Source organism: Chelmon rostratus, chromosome 9 (genome assembly GCF_017976325.1).
Source record: "Chelmon rostratus isolate fCheRos1 chromosome 9, fCheRos1.pri, whole genome shotgun sequence".
In the NCBI taxonomy this organism is placed as follows: Eukaryota; Metazoa; Chordata; class Actinopteri; order Chaetodontiformes; family Chaetodontidae; genus Chelmon; species Chelmon rostratus.
Genome location: NC_055666.1, coordinates 12713240 through 12737034, shown reverse-complemented (window position 1 = coordinate 12737034; position 23795 = coordinate 12713240). Strand labels below are relative to the sequence as shown.

Sequence of the window (23795 nt, the reverse complement as noted above, 5' to 3'; positions counted from 1 at the left end):
GACATCAAGAAAGAAGCAAAACAATAAAATGGCAATAAAACAATAAAATGGCAATAAAAGCAAAATGATACAATGGTAATAACACCTTCACCTCCACCTGCACCTTCTGTGTACTTAACATTTAAGTATGCACATGCTTAACTCAATGGTCAGCCATTTGCATTTAGTATATACATTTTAGTATATTTCAGCTGCTGTGGTACATTTCACTTGTGTATTTTATTGTTCATTGTTTATTGTTTAGTATATTTTTATTGTCTTAGTACATTTTCCTTTCTGGTATATTTTTATTGCAGTTACGAATATTTTACTGCATGTTGGTTTACTTTATTCTAGTATCTTAATTTTATTTTATAATCTTTCTTATCTTTCTTGTCTTGTTTCTAACATGGGGGTTGCAATGCAAATTTCATTGACATTTCATTTCCAATGACAATAAAGAAATCTTGAATCTTGAGGAGTGTTTCATACTTTTGCACTATTTGCTAGTGCTGGAGACTTTTTTAAATAATGTAAATATAAGTATAAATAATAAATATATCGAGGTGGGGGTGTAAATATAATGGTAAATGCAGCAGATCCAGCTGTGTCGCGTCATCAGAAACAGACGTCGCTTCACGTGATAGGAAAGGACGTCTCAATTCTCTTAAAACATGTTCCCTCGTTTCCTCTCTCCTTGCGTGGCTTCCTTGCGTCCTTCCGTACATCCCCGGTGGGACTAAGACGCAAGGAAAAGACGCAAGTGAGGGAAACGTGGATGCAATTTTGAGAAATGGAATGTACCCACTGTCTGCCATCAGGAGTGTTATACGTCCAAATGTAATTATTGTCCTCTCAAAGTTGAAAAAAAAAAATTAATGTCCTCCCATCCACCACGCATGCGTCGATGGTAGACCTGGATTCACGAGTTGAAGGTTTCTGCAAAAAGAGTTTTTTTTCTATCGCAGTTAGAAGTAGACTAAAATAGGTCGGTTCTATCTTTATTCAATGAGTACCAGAAAAAACTATGATTTGATGATTTGATTTGTCGTTAAGACAGTGGTTGGTTTCTATTTTATGCTCTTTATTAGAAGGGCCTAACTGTGGGGGTATCACCTAACGGATACGTCCATATTCAGTGTAACATATGTTACTACAAATGGAGTTTCAGATGAACACACTTGAGTGAAGGTCAGTCTGGAGAAGTCTGCGCTACATAAGTAATGTGAAATTTCCTCAAATTGCGATTTCTGAGGTAGTGTATTTTAAATACCTCTGTATTGGTATCGCCCAAAGGCTATAAATACTCAGCTGAACGATCGCCTATCCGGTGCACTGTGTGCAGCTTCGGTTGCTAAGGAACCACCGAATGCAGGTAATGCATCAGGACAGCTGTAGCATGCTAGCTTGCGAACAGGATGTTACTTTAGCTCATGCTAAAACTAATTTAGGCGTACGTTATCTGCCAGTACGTTAAAACTGTTAACTCCTCTCTTCAGAGTATAGTCAAACATTGCTAAAACTAGGTACAATGACAAGAAGTTAACCGGTAGCAAACAAATCGAGTGTAAGCAGGCTAACGCTAGTAACGTTAGTTGAGTCACTTGTTATCCTATTAGCTAATATAGCTAACAGAACGAGCTACTAACTTAGTACTCCACGAGCTACATCGCGTTGCTGAGCTAGCTTACTAACGATGCATACTTTGCCCACCAGCTAAAGTCGGTATCCGATTTATTCTAGTCTAGCCATATGTCAATAAGTCGTACTTTGTCAATGACAAACAGTTGTCCTGCAGTTAACGTTACTGTTTGAGATAACGTTATAGGTTTTTAACTGGCTAACACAAACGTGTTTTTTTTATTTTTAGATAACGACAAGCTGCGCAATACTGCTTTAAACTTAATTGCTGGTTTGCACGTTGGTAAAGTGTCCTTATGCCAAACTTACTTAATTAACCAAACTAATGGTTTTAAATGAACTGACATTTCTATATTTGTCTCGGTAGTCGTTTTGAGAATTACGTACTATTAATTTCAAAGTAACATTATTTAAGTTTGTAGGCAACATTGAAAAGTGGCTCAGTTTTCAATCAGCTCGTGGTTGACAGCACTACAATTGGCTTTTTCTGAGCAAATGAGTTAATTCCGAGGGATGCACAGCTTTTAACAGTGGCTGTTGCCTCAGGATAAGGGTCATCCTGCGCTCTTGCGTCTGTGAAGTAGCTTGTCTTCCGGCGTGTGGAACTAGGCTAGCAATGTAGCACCATGTTTGCCACAAGGAGGAAGGCCCTTGATGCCACATCTGACTGTGGTGAAGTAAATGTCTTCAAAGAGTAGGCCTCTAAATTTCATCAAATGTTGTAATTCTGATGAAGAGACATAATTTGAAGTTGATGCAGGTTATACCTTATGTATACCTTATACCGTGTATGGTTTGCATCAGCTTTAGATGTTATGCAGCTTGTGGGTGTCCTGCAATTTTAAAGAGCAATGTAAATGCTAGAATGCCATGTTACATTTTAACTGGACATAGTTTATATATTATCTTTCTGTTTTGGTTTCAGTTTTAGGTGTACATTTTTATGGTGTGCAAAGGTTTGATGGGATTTGTTACATGAATCATTACAGGTTAATTTTTAAAAGATCTTTATTTGAGTAACCATGAGATCTTAAAGGCTAGTTCTGTGCCATGTGCGTACAAATTAAATGTCAGAATGCGTGTTAATTAAGTGGACATGCAGCCTGCATGTCCATTTCATGTCATGTCTTGTGGTTACATGCTCTCTGGGTACATCGCACCATTTTGGCTTTGCCTTGGTAATATAAGACCTTGAGACCTGGTCACTGTTCTTTTGTCCCCCTTTCAAAGGTACTAAGGCATGCTTCCAACCCCTATCCCCATTCATTTCCACACACTTCCCCCATCTGTGCCCTTTTTTTTCTCATCCCTCCCTCCCCCTTCCATTCACTTCACAACTCACAACTCTTGTCATTTGCGTTTATTGGACCCAACTGACTTTGATGGCCATGGTATTGCACCAAAGGTTTTCACATGGGACATACTTGTCATTTTATTTGAAATCATGCAAAGCTGTTTGTAGTCCCAATAAGAAATGACCATGTGCATGATGGAATGTGAAGTGTTTCTTTGTTCTGGGTCTCCCCTGGTCCATGTGCACTCTCTCTGCCTTTGTGAACATGAACTTCTGCCTTTCATGTGTGAAAGGGGCAGCATGTAGATCCCAGCCTGGGACTCGTGGTAAGATGTGGTCAGTTATTAGAAAACATTTATCCATGTATTCTTCTCTGAGCTTTTCTGCGCTACAACAGTTACAGCATGTGGAGAAAAGTCCCCATTAGTGTATTTTACACTCATATCCAAGGTTGAGTGGATCTGTCTGGCAATTCATGAGCCACTGTACCATGAAGTGCTTTTACTGCAATGTGTGCGATCAGTTTCAGTTAATCGTTTACATTGTTTCATATGCATCCCTTCTCATCTGTCCCTCTAGGTGGCACAAAGATGGTGGCATAGTGAGAAAGGTGGTCAGTCTGGCAGGTTGAGGTGGGGGGGGGCACCACAAACACGCCAGGATTCTGACTACTAAATTTTCACTGCCTGCCCTCAGTCGATCTCATCATCTCCATGTCTATCCCTGGATTGTAGCTACAATTATGGTGACACTTATCACAGAGCAGCTCAGTAAGCAGAGTTTGGAAGAGCCTTATTATAAGGCTTTCTCATTCAATGTGAATGTGGTGAGTTGGATACAAAACTAAATCTTGTCCTTTTAAACTGTTCTTTTTTCCTTGATTCACATAGTTTTATGGGTTCTCCTTTTGAATTTAAGTTTTTATATTTCTGTTTCAGTCATTACCTGCAGTGGGATCCAGTCCCACTGTCTCATGGAGTGCTTATAGATCAACACAAGGCAAGTTGTTTGAATTATGAATTGAATTACTGAATTGTTGGGGACATCATTCTTATGTCCATCTTTTCGAATTTTCAGACACTAGCTCAGCTACACAACCATCATCCAAAGACTCCCTACCAGATGATTCCTGTGGACCAGACTCTCTATGGGCTCCTTCCCATTCTGGAGAACCTATCCAGAGACCAGAGGTTTCTTTCACAGACAAAGTTTTCCAAAGCTCACCCCCACCGCCACCTCCAAAACGCCACTGCCGATCCCTCTCTGTTCCTGAAGACCTGTCTCGGTGCCGCTCCAGCTGGCATCCAAGTGCATCCAAGGTTTGGACCCCAGTCAAACGTGGCTGTCAAAGTGGAGGAGCATCTAGTTCAGGCTCTGGAGCTGGCTCTTTGCCACTTTGTGGTCCCAGTTCCTCATTTACCTCTTCATCCCTACACTCATCTTCTAGCCCTACCTTCTTTAGCTTAGCATTGTCCTCTGACTCCCCACTACCATGGAGCTTCCCATGGGACCCTTGTGACAAACTGAAAGGAGCCTGTTCTGCCTCCTTTGCTACTCCTTCCTCCTGCTCCTCTTCACCGGCCCCCATGGTTTCTCACTCAGTGCTGCAGCGCCGTTTTTCTCTCTCCCCTGTGCACATTCAGGATGCCTCTGTGGTGCTTCTACCTCCACAGCCGTCCCCTGGTTCTGCTCTGATATATGAATGTTCTGGCATGGAACACCCAGCCCTGTCTCCATCTCCCACCTCAGCCTGCAGTACACCGTCCTCCTCTAGGCGCGACCATCCCCCGGTACTGCCACGATGCCACTCACAGCCCTGTGATATGCGTAAACCTCGCTTGAAGAGGCGCCATGACCCAGATGTTCTGCCTTGCCCCAGGCCAGGCCTTGACTTCAGCAAGATGACACAGGTAAGCTAATAAGTCCAATGGGTTGTCAAGTTAGTTTCTGTCAATCTCCTCATATTTGTGCATACAGTTAGGCCCAAAAATATTTGGACAGTGACACAAGTTGTATTATTTTAGCTGTTTACGAAAACATATTCAGGATACAATTATATAATCAATATGGGCTTAAAGTGCAGACTCTCAGATGTAATTTGAGAATATTCACATCCAAACTGGAGCAAGGGTTTAGGAATTACAGCTCTTTAATACGTAGTCGCCTCTTTTTCAAGGGACCAAAAGTAATTGGACAATTGACTCAGAAGGCTGCAAAAAAAAATAATAATAATAACAAGGCTGCATGGGCTCTTTCTTCCTTAACCTGTCATCAATTAAGCAGTTAAAAGGTCCGGAGTTGATTCCAGGTGTGGCATTGCATTTGGAAGCTGTTGCTATGAACAAACAACATGCAGTCAAAGGAGCTCTCAGTGGAGGTGAAACAGACCATCACGAGGCTGAAAAAAAAGAAGGAATCCATTTGAGAGATAGCAGAAATGTTAGGAATGGCCAAATCAACAGTTTGGTACATTCTGAGGGGAAAAAAGAGTGCACTGGTGAGCTTGGGAATTCAAAAAGGCCTGGATGTCCACGGAAGACAACAGTGGTGAATGATCGCAGAGTCAAAGTCAAAAGTCAAAGTCAGCTTTATTGTCAATTCTGCAGTATGTACAGGACAAACAGAGAATCGAAATTGCTTTACTCTTCAACCCTTTTGTGACAGGACATATATTAAAAAAGAGATAAATAAAACTGTACAATCTAAATAAAAACTGTACAAACTAAGTAAAAAAAACTGTGCAATCTAAACAATGAAACATTGGGAATGTAATAGTGCAAATGTAAACGGTAGTGCAAAAAGAATTAGTCCTTTCCATGGTGAAGGAAAAACCCCTTCACAACATCCACTCAAGTGAAGAACACTCTCCAGGAAGTAGGTGTATCAGTACCTAAGTCTACCATAAAGAGAAGACTACATGAGAGTAAATACAAAGGATTTACCACAATGTGCAAACCATTAATCAGCCTCAAAAATAGAAAGGCCAGGATTAACTTGAACACCTGAAGAAGCCAGCCCAGTTCTGGAAAAGCATTCTTTGGACAGATGAGACTAAGATCAACCTGTAGCAGAATGATAGGAAGAAAGTCTGGAGAAGAATTGGAACAGCTCATCATCCAAAGCACACCACATCTTCTGTAAAACATGGTGGAGGTAGTGTGATGGCATGGGCATGCATGGCTTCCAACTGCACTTGGTCACTTGTTTTTATTGATGATGTGACAAAAGACAGAAGCAGCCGGATGAATTCTGAAGTGTAAAGGGATATACTTTTTTGCTCAGATTTAGCCAAATGCAGCAAAGTTGACGGTACAGATGGACAATGATCCAAAACATACTGCAACAGCAACCCAGGAGTTTTTTTTAAAGCAAAGAAGTGGAATATTCTGCAATGGCAGAGTCAATCACCAGATCTTAACCCAATCGATCATGCATTTCACTTACTCAAGACAAAAACTTAAGGCAGAAAGACCCACAAACAAGCAACAACTGAAGACCGCTGCAGTCAAGGCCTGGCAAAGAATCACAAAGGAGGAAACCCAGAGTTTGGGGATGTCCATGGGTTCCAGACTGCCTGCAAAGCATTCTCAACAAAATATTAAAGTAATATTTTACTTAGGGTTATGGTTTTTTTTGTCCAATTACTTTTGAGCCCCTGAAATGAGGAGTGTTTGTATAAAAATAGCTACAATTCCTACATGTTTAATCATATATTTTTGTTCAACCCCTTGAATTAAACCTTAAAGTCTGCACTTCAATTCCGTTATAGTTGTTGTGGTAGCATGCAGAGCCCAAATCATGAAGATTGTGTTACTGTCCAAATATTTCTGGGCCTAACTGTATATTGACAGACACATAGTTAATGGTATTGGTAAGTAATCGCCTGGCCTGGGTTCTCTTGTGCCCATGTTGTCTGCATGGATCTTTAGAGGGCAAAGGTAGCCTCTAGCAGCATTCCATCCCGTACAACTGTGGACAAAGCATAACTAACTTACCACTTTGCCTTGAAATGAGAAGTTCAGTTTTTCAGTGATTGTGAACCACCCAGCTCACAATCAGTTAGCCAGAAAGTTGTGGCATGTTGACTTGCTAGCACTCTTGGTACTTAACCAGCACATTCTAAACTTTGTGTCACAGTCAGTCTGGTACAAATTTAAGACATTTAACAAGATTAAATGACTTGCATGTAAATTAAATAATTTAAATAAGAGTCTATAGTTTCCAGAATTAATGGTGTTTAGGTTGGTCCTTTGCTTGTTGCGTTCAGGTCACACATGCCAGCCAAGCCCATTCAATCTGCTATCAGGGAATCTGTGCTTGATTAACAAACAAGCACTGCCATCCATGCACATTTCCTGGCATTGCCAGTGGTATCGTCACTGCCCAGCCTACTTTTTATTACCTTTTGGGTGTGGATCATGAGATGTGTGACACTGGTAATTCAGCTGCATTAATGGAACATTGGGAGAGAAACTTTTAATGAGGTGTTTTGCCACATGTTGAATGCTAGAATTGTCACATAACATGATGATGATAATAATAATAATAATAATGACATTTCTTTCTCCTGTGTAGATTGGTAGTCACGAGAGCCTAGTGCGTGGTACAGGTGGTTGCATAGTCCAAGTGTCTTCTCAGGCAGAGCACCGCTCAGCCTTCTCACCTGCAGAGTTCCTGGGACGAGCCAGCATTGGGCCTCTAAGTGAAAGTGAAGAAGAGGAAGAAGATAAAAGAAAAAAGACTGCAACAGATGGAGGACAAAAAGTTGTTTTCGAAAGAGACTGCACAGAACTGGACTTAAACCTTATCGAAGAGAATTGACCACCCCATGGTGCTCCAAGTGTGATAACTGCTTTCATAAAAATGTTAAGCACACCTGTAAGCTTTGTTCGCTCTTCTGGCAGTCTTTGGGAACCTGCTGCCTCCTAAAGCATATGTCCATAATCAAGAACCAAGCAGTTAGAAGCTAATATCAAATAACGATGCTATAGGGAAATGTGCATGAGCAAATAAGAGTTTTCATGCGCACAGAATTTTGGCTAATTTCATATTATACAAGTCTTAATTTGCATTAACCATCAGCACACTTCTTGACATACTTCCATATCCTCATCAGAGAACACTATATACTGGAGTAAGCAGAATGTGGCTAATATTTCCTCCATAAAGTTATTTGAATACACACTAAAAAGTAATAGTTTTATGGGATAAAGGTAAGCATTCCTCAATGCCTCATCAGATACTGGTGTAGCCTACTTTTGTATTTGGGTCTCTGAATGTGGAAATAACTGGGGATCTGTTGATGGTGGACATGATGTTGCTGTGTAGCCCAAACAATATAAGAATACTGATCTATATATAAATGCTCTCCTGTAGGTTTAACAGGATACATTCCAGGATTTCTCTGAAGTTCTTAAATCCCTCAAAGACCCTAAAGATGCATCTGCTTTTACTGCTGTTCTGTCATTGATTTTAGCTTGCCCTTTTGGTGTATCTACATCATCAAAGGGAAGCTTTTCTTGTTATAGCACAAATGATAGCTCCCTTTCGTTCATTTATTTTCTTTTTGGAGTTTTCTCAATTGCGTGAACATTAACACACCTTGTGAACAATAATGCTGATGAGACTGTAAACTGACCATGCCTTAAGCTTCAAATACTGAGCTCTTGGTGCTCTGGTCTTCTTTTCACAGCCAGACATTTTTGCAGTCTCCATTTGCGATTCAGATATTTTTGAACAGGTTGCACATGCACTATAATTGTCAATTGAATAACTGAATCGTTGCTACAGTTGGACTCCATAGGGCACAATGTAATGTACTGTACAGTGGTTAGAGTGAGAACACACATCAAGCCAATTCTGAGTGTATGTGACAAAGGTGGTAGTGAAGATGATGATTTGGTGGCCTTTCAGAAATGATTTTTTCAGATAGAAATATTCCTGTTGCACAATTTCTGTACAAATAAAGTTTAATAGAGAATGATATTTTTTCCCCAAAAAGTCTCCTGTCTTCCATTCAAAAATAATTTGTCCTGCCAATAGTCAAATGAAAGATCACACCAGGGGACAATAGATTATTAGATTATTGTGACACCTAGTGGCAGATTTCAGTGCAACGCTGATGTTGCATAGAAATGCACCGTACTGAGTCCATTCGGGTCTGATTAACAGTATATATTAATGCACAGACAACTACATTTTCTGTTTTTTGTTTGTCTTTTTTTTTTGGGGGGGGGGGGGGGGCATAAAAACCTGAATTAGCCTTAATTGTAGACTGCTAAAACAGAGCAACAGTTACTTATAATTTGATACAAATAAATGGTCGGATCTTTGAAAACTTTCAACAGAGGACGAAGTTCAAGACCACCAAAAAAAGTTTTTTAAAATTGTACAATCATACTAGCAGGCCTGTACCACAGAGAAGTGATGGACGACTTTATCGGTTTGCCGTTCCGCCGTGGAAGGTGAGGGCGCTCCTTCCAGCCCACTGATGGTTTTTCACAGCCTGCCTGACCCCCCCACGAACAAGCCACTTCCTCTTGTCTCTAATTTCATGGCGATCGGGAGAGAGGGAACACCACCGACGCACGCACACTGTCTCACCACTCTTGAAAGAGTTTATCCAGGGTAAATAACTGACATTTTTTTTGCTAGATTCGGTCAATGGGTTTCAAAGTGGTCCTGCTTGAATTCAATCATGTGGGCGATTCACCTTTCCGTGGAGAATTTATCATTTTTTTAGCTTCTGGGTCAGATATTTCACATTGTAGCGCCACTCGCTGATAACAAATCGGACGAAATGGGCTCCCCCTCCGCTTGCATCTCTCCCACACACTCAGCGGCGGCACGCTAGTTAACGGCGCTGGCTAGCTAACGTTAGCAATGCTGCAAACGCTTTATAAATGTAGCTATGGAAATGTTTTTGTTGACATACTTCGCAACTTAGTCGCAGCTAAATACCACCGAATGTTGTGTGTGTTTGAGGATAGCAATCGGTAGTTTTCATTAAAATGTTTGCCACTTGGAAGTCCTCAAATGTTTGTGTTTGGGTTAGCTAGCCAACATCGGCTAGCTAGCTAGCTACCATGCTAGTTAGCGTTAGCTCCGATCGCGATTCAGAAGTTAATGCAAGCTAAACTACTTAAAGGTGAACGGGCTGATCATTATAGAGTTGTCATATAACATGAGCTAAATAACTTGTGTATGTGCATGAAACATATCCATATTATGCACCATTAAGTGACTTATTCTCGATAGCAGAGAAACAGTTTAGCTAGCACTATAAGCTAGTTAGCTAACTACTTAACGGTAACTTGGATGCTTACGAGGGGCTCCCCAGACATTGATATTTTGAAGCTCAAGTTATGGTTAAAATTAGCCACTCCTGCTGCTAACTAACGTTGACTGGTACCGGCAGGATTTGTGAAAGTGCATTGTGAGAAGGGTAGTGATAACATTGTAAGCTAAAGTAAAGTTGACCACAAAGTTGTAGACCAGCAACTCCAATAGGTTACAGAAAAGTGTAAAAGTTAAGTGATCCAGTATAACCAGTATGAGCCAGTCCTGAACGATGAGCACAAACTACTTTATGAAATCGTTGCTCGTCGCCAGAGGATGCATAAATGTATAGATTGCTGTATGGAGTCCTGCATTGGTAACGTTGATTTTCTGTCTTAATAAGCCATCCCCTATGATACCAACTGTGTGACAATGTCATATTCTAAAATACATTTACCCTGTCTTTGTTTACAGTGTAAACTAAGTAGTCAACCTGACTGGCACAACGAACATTGTTCTCCAGGTGAGTGTCTGTCTGTAATCACTGAAACATCCACTAGCACCAGATTCTCTCAGTTTAATTAAATTAACATAGTCTTTTTCCATAATTGGGAGTGGTTGCTCTTCAGGATTCTTCTAGTTCTTTGGCACCATGTCCTTGTTTTAATCATTACACATGAATATACTGTGTTTCCATGCTAGGAAAATCTCATCACTCCTAATTTTTGCGCAAAATTCAATTCTGACCAGTAATTGTACTGTTTTGATTACGTTCTCTTCACAAGTTGTATACATGTGGAAATATAAACATGTGACTTTTTTTTGTGTGCAGCTGGAAATAAGTGGACATCGTTAAAGGGGCTCCGCGGCACTTGGATCTGTTCTTCTCTGTGTCAGGTTCAGACTGTGTGGTCTATGGCTCTGATGGACAAACACAAACAGGTCAAGCGGCAGAGACTTGACCGCATCTGTGAGGGTGAGACTTCATAAATGCTCATACGCAAAGTACTACCTGATATGTTGGGGTTGGGGTTTTGAGAAAAATGATCTTTCTGTTCTGCCTGCGAAAATTTTTTTTAACTACAGCCTGCAACTGTTTTGAAGGCTGTCCATAGTAAGGGCAGATTTTGCCTAGCCCAACTAGTTGGGATGCTGTATAAGACATAAAGAAAGCAGAGTGTGATCATTTGCCAACTCCTTTTGACATATTTTCATTTGAGAACAGTACAAAGACAATATATATATATATATATATATATATATATATATATATATATATATATATATATATATAATGTTTTACCTCATTATAAATATCTGCTTATTCTGAATTTGATCCAGCAACACGTTTCAAAAATGTAAGGACAGAAGCAACAAAAGACTGGGAAAGTTGTGCAATGCTCCAAAAACGCCTGTTTGGAACATTCCACAAGTAAACAGGTTCGTTGGTAACAGGGGATAATATCATGATTGGATGTGAAAGGGGCATCCTCAAAAAGGCTCAGACATTCACAAGCAAGGGTGGAGCGAGGTTCACCACTTTGTAAGCGCACACATGTATTACTACATGGGCTCAGGAACACAGTAAAACTGTTGATGGTGAACACAGTTTGTTTGCAAACCCAACTTTTTTTGGAATCTGGGTTGTATATAAAACTGTAGAAATTATCAAACATTGAAAAAGGTTTGTACGTTCTTTGAAACCAGATGCAGAGAATTTAATTATGTTTGTATAATAATATTGTGTTTTCTTTAACATATTATCCTAGTGCTCTAGGAATATTGTGTTTTTGATGAAATTCTTTCATTTGTTATAGAATGATAAAAGGCTATGGGCCACTGTACTTGTCTGCGGTGCTTTTTACCTGAAGTAGTAATGTGAACTGACAAGGGTCACATGTTGCTGACCCATGTTGTGTTTCTTACCTCTGTCATGCATTTGACAGTGGAGGAGGCTGCTGTTTGTTCTTTTATTTTTTTATTTAATTGGTATGCAAGGAATGTACACATGGAAGCTTTGCACTCTATTTCATATTGAAGATGACAGAAAATAACTGAACTTTTTATGTTGCTGCAAGTATGTGCAGCTAGGGATGATCCAATACAGATTTCTAGAGGAGACAGTGTATTGAGCTTTAGAATGGAGCGTAGATGATGGTGATCAGACATAATGGTGTGCTAAAATGGAGGGAACAGTCTGGGAGAGTCTCTGGAGACGGGTGAGAGGGAGAGGACAAGGTGAAGGGTCGTGGCCGCAGCTACAGGGAAACAGGCCAGCTGTCTCTTTAAAAAACGACAACAGCCCAAACCGCCCTCGGCCTCAGCCCCGGCTATGCTAATGAGGTTAGTGCTGGTTGGCTGGCCCTGAATGAAGCTGCCTGTGATTGGAGGCTGAGCGTGGGGGAGGGGCTGGGCGTGGATGACAGCTGGGATCCAGCCAGCCAAGAACAGGCTGACAGAGAGGGAGGGAGAAAAAAAGAGCGATAGAGGGAGAGCAAGGCCAGAGAGGGAGAGAGAGAGGAAGACAGGCTCACAGACTTCATAATGCAAGGTTAGGCCCGGTGCTCATGTGTTTTCTATTTTGGCATGTGTTTTTAAATTTTGTGAACTGTGGGGGGAGAGGTCTAAGGTTTGGGTGTGGAGCGGCTATGTGTGCGCAGTTTTCCTTTTACGCTCAGCACGTATTGGTGCTGTCGCAGCCGTTAAGAAGGAACTGAATAACCGTGTGTGTGTGTGTGTCTAGCTGCGTCTGGGTGGAGTACTGCTGCTTGCTGCATTATCATCGTTCGCTGCCCCTCCCCCCCACCTCTTACTCCTCCAACTGCGGCCAGAGGGAGAGAGAAGAGGAGGAGGGAGTGAGGGGAAAGAAAGGGAGAGGGAGGGAGAATGAATGAATCACTGAATGAATTGTATTGTGTGTGCGGCCATGCTTGTGCTTAGTAGGCCTCGGGTATGCCAGTGTCCTTTGACTCAAATTACTCTGTGTGTAGGCCTACTTGTATATTTCCAGAACTACTTTTTCACAGGGGGTCTTTGTGACAAATCCCTTTGGGTTTTTCTCCACAGTACGGATCTCTTTGTGCTTTCAGCATGTAGCAGTAGGCCTGTTAGCATTCTTGAACCATCTGCAATGATTGTGAATCACACTGCTAAAAGGACCGCAGTAGATTGTACATTTTTGTTAGGGTACTGGGCTGTATGTTTTTCTTTCTTCTTTGCCTGTGTGTGTTTCATGCATACATTGGGAAATGCTCAGACGTCAGAGGAAGTGTTCACAAATATTTGTTTTCCACCCTCGGCTACTAGCTCCCTTCCCTCCTCTGCAGTCTCACCATTACCTCCTGCCCTCGGTCCAAGTAAATGTTTCAGCTAGACACACTCCCCCACTCTGATACACACACACACACACACCTGTCACGCAGCAGGGACAAGATAGTGTGTGTACTGGTGCATGTGTTGGGTTAGGCAAAGCCAGGAACTGCTGAGAGAAACAGAAAGAGAGAGAGATGTAAATAGCATTTGCAGATATAACCACAATTTAATTTAACACCACTGCATTGGCAGAGATGTAGTATTTATGTATGTCATTGATTTGTTTTTGACATGCAACATTTCCTTTGTTGGCATCGTGGTAGATGACCATGGTGCACATGGCCCAAATGTACAGATGTTTGCCGGCAGAGGTGTGTGTATGTACATGTGTCTGTATGTAAAGAAAGGGGAGAACGCGAAAAATAGGAAGGAGGGACTCTTCCAGACAGGAGAATTTAGGTCATGACTCAGACCCCCTCGTGAACCCCCACCACCTCCTCTCTGAGACCCCGCAGCTTTCTCCACCCCTCCCCCAGGCTGCCACACTCCATCACCTCTCCCCTCCCATCCCAGCCCCCTCCTCTCCGCGTGCGCTCTTCTCATACAGTGGCAGGTCAAGTTCCCAGACTTAACACTTTACCAGAATTGCTCTCCGTCATTAATCAGAATCGAACCTTCCCCTTATGAAAAGTCCTGGGGTGGACAGAGATGGATCAATGAAAGCAGGACGGTGTATATTCCATGCGTTCCCAAACAGAGCGGGAGTTCAATACCATATAGGCCAGGATGCTGGACGCTGTCCATGCACCATCACAGATTTAGTTACACATCACTTTTGTAACCAGAACACTATGTAGAAACACACACACATGCGTGCTTACACACATTATCCTGGTAGTTCCCCAAGGGTGTTAGTAGAAGTGGATGTGAAAAAGAAAGTCATAAAAGTCTGAGTTATTATCGTCTAAGCAGCGTGGTAGTTATCCCCTGTTAACTTTAGCCATGTGTGCAGGGGCATTTTGTGTGTATCATGACTTGCAACACAGCGGGTAGTCCAGACATAGGAAATGCACTGTTGAGTCACTAATCTGTAGCTTAACCATGCTCATTCTGAAATGCAAGCAGTAGTGGTCATTAATATCTTTTAATAATTGCTCATGTGCAACGATCGGCATTATTTTCTTCCTGCTGGACTCAGGTATCCGCCCCCCCATCCTGAACGGGCCAATGCACCCACGGCCCCTGGTGGCCCTGCTGGACGGGCGCGACTGCACTGTGGAAATGCCCATCCTTAAAGATGTGGCCACAGTGGCCTTCTGTGATGCCCAGTCCACACAAGAGATTCATGAGAAGGTACAGCCGGCACATCCTTACCACAATCCAAATAATTTAATTCTGAAATAGCATTTTTTAAAATTAATTGACATCTGCTCTGTACCCAGTAAAATGCTGTCTTCTTTATTTTGTGCAGCAGAAATGTCTCCGCTACACAACCTGATATTTAGGGCTGATCATTTATGATGCATTTGTCCTCTATAGGTGCTAAATGAGGCAGTGGCTGCTCTACTTTACCACACCATCACTCTGTCCAGAGATGACTTGGAAAAGTTTAAAGGCCTCCGTGTAATTGTCAGAATTGGCTCTGGCTTCGACAACGTTGACATCAAAGCAGCTGCTGAACTAGGTGAGTGGGTGGAATTTTAAACACATTTTCACACATATGGTCAGCAATGAACTAATACCTCGAACAACACACAGAGTGGTTAACCCTTTCTTCTGTCACCCAGGCATTGCGGTCTGTAACGTGCCGGCGGCCTCGGTGGAGGAGACGGCCGACACTTCGCTATGTCTGATTCTCAACCTGTACAGGCGAGTCACCTGGATGCACCAGGCCCTCAGGGAGGGAACCCGTGCCTCTAGTGTGGAGCAGATCAGAGAGGTAGCTGGCGGTGCTGCTCGCATCCGGGGTGAGACGCTGGGCATTATTGGCCTAGGTGAGTAAAGCATGTACGTGGTTGTCTTGAGTCGTTACAGAACTCGTAGCCAGGTATTCTAACACTTTATTTACAATTTATTTGCCTTATTGATTTATTTTGTGCTTAAGTGCTTTGGGAGATCCTTTTAGTCCAAGCTTGACAGTCAATGGTCGGACGAACATTATGGTTGAGAACCTGTTTGGTTTTGACTCTTGCACACTGGCTGTTAATAACTGTGCCATTTCTCTTTGTCTTTCAGGGCGTGTTGGCCAGGCAGTGGCTCTGCGGGCTAAGGCCTTTGGTTTTGGCGTGATCTTCTATGACCCTTACCTGCCTGACGGCGTGGAGCGCTCACTGGGCCTGCAGCGCATGGCCACCCTGCAGGATCTGCTCATCCATTCTGACTGTGTATCCCTGCACTGCAGCCTCAACGAGCACAACCACCACCTCATTAATGACTTCACCATCAAACAGGTGTGTAGATCCCAAGTGAATATGTAAAACACATATTGTCTCATGTTTGCCTTCTCATTAGTAGGCGCTTTTCCAACCTCCTTAAATGTGGAATGTTTTAGAAAAGGTTAGCATCTACTTGAGGTGCCCTCACGTGAGGAGTTGGATTTTTGCAAATTTAGTCAAATCTGGATGCAGTGTTGGATCCCTCAGTCAGATTTTTTATTGTTTATTTTTGAAATAGCTTATGAAATTGTTTTTTGTGCACTCTGTTCTGTCTAGTTTTTGCTCCTGCTGTATGTGAGTTCATCCCTCACGAGTAAGAATCAGCATTCTGTTCTTATATGCAGCCTAAAATCCTGACTCAAACATTTGGCTATCAGTGTTTGAGCATAATTGTTTAGACAGTCTAGAAAACTTGGCCTGAACCATTGCCTCCACATTGTAGGCCAGCCTGTATTATACATTGGAAGAACAAAAAAGAATCTATTTGTGCCAGCTGATCTCAGTCTGTACTGTTGTATTTTGCTGCAGATTGAAAGTTGCAGCCTTCTCCGGCATGCTCAGCTCCATAGTTAAATCATACTGTTGCTAACCCTGTGATACAGATGCGTCAGGGAGCCTTCCTGGTGAACACATCGAGAGGTGGCCTGGTTGACGAGAAAGCATTGGCTCAGGCCCTGAAAGAGGGCCGGATACGAGGGGCCGCCCTGGACGTCCACGAGACAGAACCTTTCAGGTAACCACGATACACATCATAACACCAATAGCTATGCATGATTCACAATCTCTTTACTCTTCGCTTTAATAACCTTTACCCTTCTCAATAGTTTCTCAACAGGCCCTCTGAAGGATGCCCCCAACCTGATCTGTACCCCACACACATCGTGGTATAGTGAGCAGGCCTCCGTGGAGGCTCGTGAGGAGGCAGCCCGGGAGGTTCGCCGCGCCATCACCGGTAAGACACTTTTTACTTAACAGGATCAAACCTGTTGCGTTATCAGCCATCTTTCCTTCTTATTATCATGTGAATTTGAAGCAAACTTTTGAAATGTCGCAAAAAAAGGGTAAACAAAAGAAAATGTGAATTTGGCGCATTTCCGTCAACTGGCGTGGCACGAGTAAACTAGGTCGTTTAATTAGAAGTGTGAGCAGTAAAGGCTATGCTACACTTGGCTGTAATAAACAGTTGAGAATAATGGGATGTTTTTTTCACGGATGAGTCCGAGGAGTAATTTGGTGTCCACATCGGTCCGCATGTACTTGTCAGTACTACCAGCCTTGTTTTCACATGTTATGGGGATATCCAGGAAGACCCTGACAGCGGAAACAGCTTCTTCTTCTCTCAGAGCAGAAACACTGGAGAGTGATTTTTTAATTTATTTTTATTTGTGTGTGCCTGCCTGTGTCTGTGGCCTGCATCCTGAGAAAGTACATATATGAAACGGGCTTTTGATCCTACTGTGTCTAGCTTTTGTTGTTTGCTGCAAGTAACAATGTTGATCCGGGTGTGGGATCAATAAAGTTTTATCTTATCTTAAATATTGGTGGATGGTTCCGTAGGTGATGTGAATACTTTATGCAAGATACTCCAAAGCAATTCTATTGATTGTACAAAACGGCGATCAAGATATTATTTGTTCATAGCTATTAACCTCTTGATCTTTCTATGAATCGTTTTTTTCTACAAAATAATGGAACACGTCTATTATAAATTTCTGAGCCCAACATTAAATTTCCTGATCATTTCAGCTGTAGGTCACACTTTTAGGCAATCTACTCTTTAAAAACTCTTTTACCAGCCTTTAAATAAGGAGAGGCCACTTCCTGAATGACCAGAGATGAGTAGCCTTCCATCAGTGCGGTAGGGCTCAACAAATATTCTAAATTCAAATTTTATTTGAATTGTAGAAATAAAAAAGCAACTGCACTGAATGCAGTGTATGATGGACGGGAGTCACAAAACCAGAGTTTCTGTTGTCCAATAATTTGTTTTATTTTGCTGGAAAGTCTGTTGAAGTCCGACATATTTAAGTCTTTGTGGTCATGACCTGTGTGAAAAAAACTTCTCCAGGCACTGTTCCCCCACACTGGTTCGTTCCTCTCCTCATTCAGTGAATTTAGAGTTTATTTCAACCAAACCAGAGTTAGTGGTGACAATGGAAAGATGAACCGAGAGTGCTTTGATGAGTTATATTTTGTTTCTGTCACGTTTGAATGAAGTGTGTTCGACAATGATAAAATAACTCTTTCTGTAAATGGAGTCTGGTGGCTTTGGTGAGCACGATATAACGGCTGCTTTATTATTTATTATTGTCTCCATTAGTCACTTGGAGGGGTTACATACGGTTCATAATCAGAATATAAGTGACTGGATATTCTTGCGTTTGTCCGGAACGTTGAAACCTTCCAGGCACCAATTGGAAACCCTGCACACACAATCAGTGCAGTTACCTGAAAATAACCAGAGAATCATAGTCAGGTAATCTCCGTGGCCATTTTGTAAATGCCTCATCATTTTACACACTTGCAAATTATGTGAAGCTCGTTAAGGCTGCCGCCTCAACATCGATGACTTGAATCATCATCAGTCAGAAAACCCTAAAGTTGAATCATTGCATTTTTTTATTATGTTAGTGTACACAGAGCAATGTCATGGCAGTCTCAGAATAACCTTACTGCAACAATAACTGTAATGGAAACATAGAAGGTGATGGCAGAGCGACGCAGCATAGCACATCTTATATCTGCCCTCTGCTTCCGTCTCAACTCCTGTGCTGAATGTTGGCAAAGTTAGCAACCGTCCATTGTGATTCGCAGACTCATGGTGTAGTCAAAAAAAAGGATATTCTCAGTGACCACTGTTTTTTATTGAAAAAAAAAAACCCTCTATGAAAGAGTATTGGTCTGTCTTCCCTGCTCTAGGACGTATCCCTGACAGTCTGAAGAACTGTGTTAATAAGGAGTATCTGATGGCAGCCTCTCAGTGGCCGAGCATGGAGGCAGCCACTGTTCACCCAGAACTTAATGGAGCCACTTACAGGTGAGAGGAGTGGATGAAGAGCATGAAACTGGACAGAGGTCCTCAGGCTGAACATGGATCTGGAAGTTTTTTAGCAGAGCAGTAATCGTATGATATATTTATTTATGTTTTTTTTTTTTCGTATGTCTTTCAGATTTCCTCCAGGTCTGATCAATGTTGCAGCAGCAGGGGGTCTCCCCGGAGCTGGTGGAGGGGTTGAAAGCCTGGTTTCAGGAACCCTGGCGCACGGCATTGCCCCTGTCTCCCACCCCCCTCACGCCCCCTCCCCTAAGGCCGAAGCCGACAGAGACATCCCCTCCGACCAATAGCCCCCCCACCGCCGCCAGCACATTCCGTCACCTCTGGAAACCAACCCCCCACCCCCACCTCCCGGCATCAGACACAGCCCGACCCTCCAGTACATCGGCAGCGCCAGTTTGACCTGATGTGGATCTGCACAGTCTTGTTCCTCAGATCACATAACCAGCCCAGGAGTGACTTATCCACTGCTAGCCCCATCCCATCCACACCCCAAGAACACACACATCCCTCCATCTTCGTCCTCACCTCACCCACTCACCCGCCATCCCCTCCCACCTTCACTCCCCCACAACGTCAGCAATAACTGTTCTCAAGGATTCAATGATTGGATTGGTTTATATCCTTAGTTGGCTGTTGTTTTATGGAATGTTGATCTGTTGTGGTTCTAGGTGTTAATGTTTGTTTGTTAAAAAAAAAAAAAAAAGCAAAAAAAAAAAAGCATTTCTGACATGAGGCTTTACAGTCTGCTGTCTCCGACTCTGACCCATACAGGCACAGAGGCAGAAAGGTCGAAGCCCCCTTTTGTACATTAATGGCTCATGTTACTGCTCTCTTCTTCTTCTTTTCTTTTTTTTCCTCCCCCCTCCATCTTTTCTTGCGACGGGGGAAAATGTGTACAAAAGTAAACCAGACAGAATCACAAACCGTACATCCTGTCCTCCCCACCAGGCATCTAGCTACCCCTCAGCCCAGTTTGGCCCTTGGCCCTCCCAAGCACTGTCGTCAGCTTGCTCAGCAGAGGGATCCATAATGCTGTCAGTGTGGAGCGCTCTCAGACTGTCAAAGTTTATTTTATCTGCTCGGCATCATACTTCAAATCGAAGATCCTTTGTCACCTTTGACTGCTGTGGCTGTCTAGTTTTAGGACAGTCGTCCCTGTATTCGCACGTGCTTTGTCCCTCATGAATTGTTTTGCCATGAGATAATAGCTTAGAGTGTCGTATCAGAGAGCACCTAGGCATGATTTTCCATCTTACGCCAGCAGTCGGAGTGCTATGTGTGAGGCCTTAACACACGGTGCCCACGCAGAGAGTCAAAACTCAGCCAACTTTCCCTTGCTGGAAACACAGCATGCCTAAGGCGTCGCCAGCAGAGGGCACTGTCCGCCCGCGCCGAGCTGAGAGAGTTGCAAGTGGCTCGCTTCAATCCGACAGATGGACAGTACCGGGATAGCTGTAGTGATGAAGAACACGACCACACACTGCCGACATTCAGAACACAGGACGGGTGAACAGGGATCGACTACCGCCTTATCATTTAATAAGATCTCACTGCACCTCACCACCACCCCGCACCCACCCACTCTCCACTCCTCTCCCACTGTCATGGCCCATCCAACACATCTGTTCATGAACCAGTTTGCATCCACCAATTCCTTTAAGCGTGAGGGGACAGCAGAGATTAGATTCCCTGTAGGAGCAAGGGGACAGTGTTCTTGCATGCTGGCTTTGTTAATGACAGTAGTGTATGCGTGTGTGCGTGGGTTTGTTTGTGTGTATGTATGTTCCCTCACCCTGTTAGGATAACAAGCTATTGTCTTTCCAAAGGAATAATCCCTAGGAGTAACTCTTTAACGCTGTTGCCCTGGTGTCAAGGGAACACCTTTCTAGTACCTCAGTAACAGATATTGAATGTACCGTGCATACCCTTTTATTTTTTGTACAGATTTTCTAGATACTTCTTTACTATTCTTTACCAGAAGGGTTGTGAAATTGTAGCAGTAATGATACAATAAACGAAAAAACATTGCCCCATGAAATAAATTGACAAAATCTTTTTAGGTTCGCTATAGGTCACTGAATACTCAGGCTTCAAAACCAATGCGTATCTCTTTGCCTTTACCTTTTCTTTTGTCATTGTGGAAAATTCAGCACAACGCTTTCCCATCCTTAGGCTTCAGACTGTAGTTGACGTATTTCGACCTCCATCTTTGTGGCTGATGAAAAACAAGGAAAAAGACGGTCGCTGTGGTCTGCTAGTTTTCTTTTAGTAGAACAAGTAGAAGTAGATGCTGTTTTGTTCTTAACCCCCCCCTTCATTGTCAGGCTGCTCTATCTATAGTGCATGTGAGGTAATGTTTTATAGGGGAAATACTATTGGCTTAAAGACTTTGTGTCATCTTGCTGTTTCCCTCTGCTCCCTGGCCTCCCCTCCCCCCCTCAGAGTGTTTTCAACCCGAGTTGCCATTTTTGTCGTGGTCAGTTTCCAGTGATGTACAGTTTTCCCCTCAGAGTCTATGAGAGACATGGAGCATGTCTGTGTCCTGAGATGCTAGGCTCCTCTGTCATGTGATGAGTATATATTTTTAAAATAACCCCCATAGTTCGGATTATGAGCATAATAGTAATCTTAAATTTTGCTGTTGATGATGATTATATATTTTTTTTTTCAGTTCAGCAGTGCACTGTTATGAAAACCATTCTGTTTTATTGTAGGATTTCATTTTTATGGATATGCTGTCTGTGTTCTACATGTTGTACTGAAACATTTCAGAGAAAACAAGAGATCCCTCTCCTGTTGTCTTTTCTTTTTTTCTTTTTTTTTTTTTCCCTTCTTTGTTAATTTGTCTTCTCCCAACTGTCCTTTCCAGCTGATATCCTCTGGGCCTTACTTATTCTCTCCCTGTAAAAGTAGCTGTTATAGAAAGTCGCCATGGAACCACTCACTGCCTTAATACAGTTGACCACAGCAGGTGAAGTCAGGAGACACACCCAGTTGAAAAGAACGGGCCACCATCGAGGCCGCTCTGCGAAAAGCTCCTCACACCCCGACAGGCCTAAATCTGCAGCACCTTGCATTTCTTTTACAGTGGTGAACCACATTTAGCCTCGTGTAGTTTGTTATCGGCTCAAACACATAAATCCGGTATGAATTTTTACTGTGCGTTCACGTGCAACATGGTTGTTTTTTAGTCATTTTCTAATTTTTAAAAGTTCAAGTCAGCCCAGCAGTGCGTGCATGTGTAGGCTAACAGATAAGCACAGTGTGTATGCTCACAAAGCCACAGCTGATATTTCACTCTTGGGTGTGAGAATGCCGCCACCCCCAGCCCACCCCACCCCTACCACCACTGCGGGGCTCTAATAGCATCTTTCACAGTGCTGCCAGAGCCCCAGTGGGGCTGGGAGGGGGGAAGGCATAGCAGACACAGGTGTGGTCTGTCAAAAAAGAAAGAAAAGCAGAAAATTAAGAATCGGTCACTTTTTCTCTCTCAGGGTTCAAATGCACACATATCCTCCAGCAGTCGCCCTCTGTCTCGTGTCCCTCATCCCAAGTTTTCCGCCCTCCGAATGTAGAACAGCCTCCTGCGTTTTTAGAAGCCGCTCTCCCTTCATTGCCCCCTTTGTGCACAGGTCTGAACTTTTTTTTTTTTTTTTCTGTTTGGCTTTGTTTTGGCACTGACATCTAACCATCTAACAAGGAATGAATGAATGTTTGAAAGTGACTGTGTGTAATGTTAAAATTGGGAAATGTATTTTTACAACATGTGAACATGTTTTTTTTTTCCACTCACTCTCATTGTGAATTGATTTTTCTTTCACCAGACTGCAAAAACAAAAACAAAAAACAAAAAAAAAAACTCCTGTAACTAGGCTCTTAAGCTTTATTTTTGTTTTGTTTACTTTTTTATTAGAAACAATCATGTTTGTGATGGTAACTTCCGATGGTAAACTCCACACCGTATTTTAATAAAATCTTAAAAATAAAACATTTGCTCTCTTGTTTTTACTTTTCAAAATAACTCTAATACTCTACTCGTCCCTAGAATCCTGTTGTGCGCTGAACCTTTAACTCAGCTTCAGTCATTTCATGTGCTTAATTACAGTGGTCAGTTAATTGGTGACGATTAATACCAGTTGCCAGTATGTCGCCCCACTGATTACACTCGGCAGCTTCAGGACATAGAGCTGTGTTGAGGAGGTTTTGCCGTAAAGAAAATTGTTTACTACCACAGTTTGTTGGCTCCTTTATATGGCAACAAGGGGTTATGCAGTGCCAGAACAGGCCCAGCTTTACGAGTGGGCAGGCTAGGTGGAGTGTACGGGAAAGGGGACTTCTGTGCAAACCCACAGGGCAGAGAAGGGTGGGGGATTATCAGCCCTAAAATTGCTACCACATGCACATAACCAGGAGCCTGCTCTTAAAATGGAGTGGAGGGACTGAAATCTGAAGTCCACTCGCTCCGGCTGGCTATAGGCTGGCACCCTCGTGAGTTAGGGTGCCACGGAGTCCATTAGGGAAGGTTCTAGATGGGTTTTGTTTGTTACCTCCATGAGTCCTACACTTTCAATGAATGACTCTTTGCTTTATCAGTGTCTTGGATGAATACAGCCACCGTTGTCGTATGATATTGATTTTTTAAAAAATATCAAAATCAATACAGAAAACCAGAGATATGTCTTTTTTTATTCCACACACTCTTCTTTCCTGTTTAAACCTGGCGCCTTCATTACCGACAATACACAGCCACCAGCAATTCTGGTGTGTCTTCCGCCAACTGACGCTGACTTAAGTGACA

General features: G+C 42.6%; 2 protein-coding genes across 5 annotated transcripts; both read left to right on the top strand.

The window, feature by feature from the left end:
• The first annotated feature begins 1220 nt into the window (after window positions 1-1220).
• Window positions 1221-8905, top strand: LOC121611521 (protein FAM53C-like). Of its 2 annotated transcripts, XM_041944113.1 has the most exons (6): window positions 1221-1354; window positions 3494-3740; window positions 3853-3913; window positions 3992-4233; window positions 4558-4824; window positions 7490-8905. In XM_041944113.1, exons 2-6 carry the CDS (start codon window positions 3657-3659, stop codon window positions 7733-7735), a joined length of 900 nt encoding a protein of 299 aa, XP_041800047.1. In that variant the 5' UTR covers window positions 1221-1354; window positions 3494-3656; the 3' UTR covers window positions 7736-8905. The 2 variants fall into 2 exon arrangements, with proteins under 2 accessions (XP_041800047.1, XP_041800046.1); XM_041944112.1 differs by having other exon boundaries at window positions 3992-4824.
• Window positions 8906-9444: 539 nt separating this feature from the next.
• On the top strand, window positions 9445-22974 carry ctbp1 (C-terminal binding protein 1). Of its 3 annotated transcripts, none has more exons than XM_041944245.1 (11): window positions 9445-9541; window positions 10667-10715; window positions 11025-11168; window positions 14703-14857; window positions 15044-15188; window positions 15292-15498; window positions 15740-15954; window positions 16542-16672; window positions 16764-16891; window positions 18859-18976; window positions 19110-22974. In XM_041944245.1, the coding sequence occupies exons 3-11, from the start codon at window positions 11108-11110 to the stop codon at window positions 19282-19284; spliced, it is 1335 nt and encodes a 444-aa protein (XP_041800179.1). In that variant the 5' UTR covers window positions 9445-9541; window positions 10667-10715; window positions 11025-11107; the 3' UTR covers window positions 19285-22974. The 3 variants fall into 3 exon arrangements, with proteins under 3 accessions (XP_041800179.1, XP_041800180.1, XP_041800181.1); XM_041944246.1 differs by lacking the exon at window positions 9445-9541 and adding an exon at window positions 10398-10568; XM_041944247.1 differs by lacking the exons at window positions 9445-9541; window positions 10667-10715; window positions 11025-11168 and adding an exon at window positions 12663-12743.
• Window positions 22975-23795: the final 821 nt, after the last annotated feature.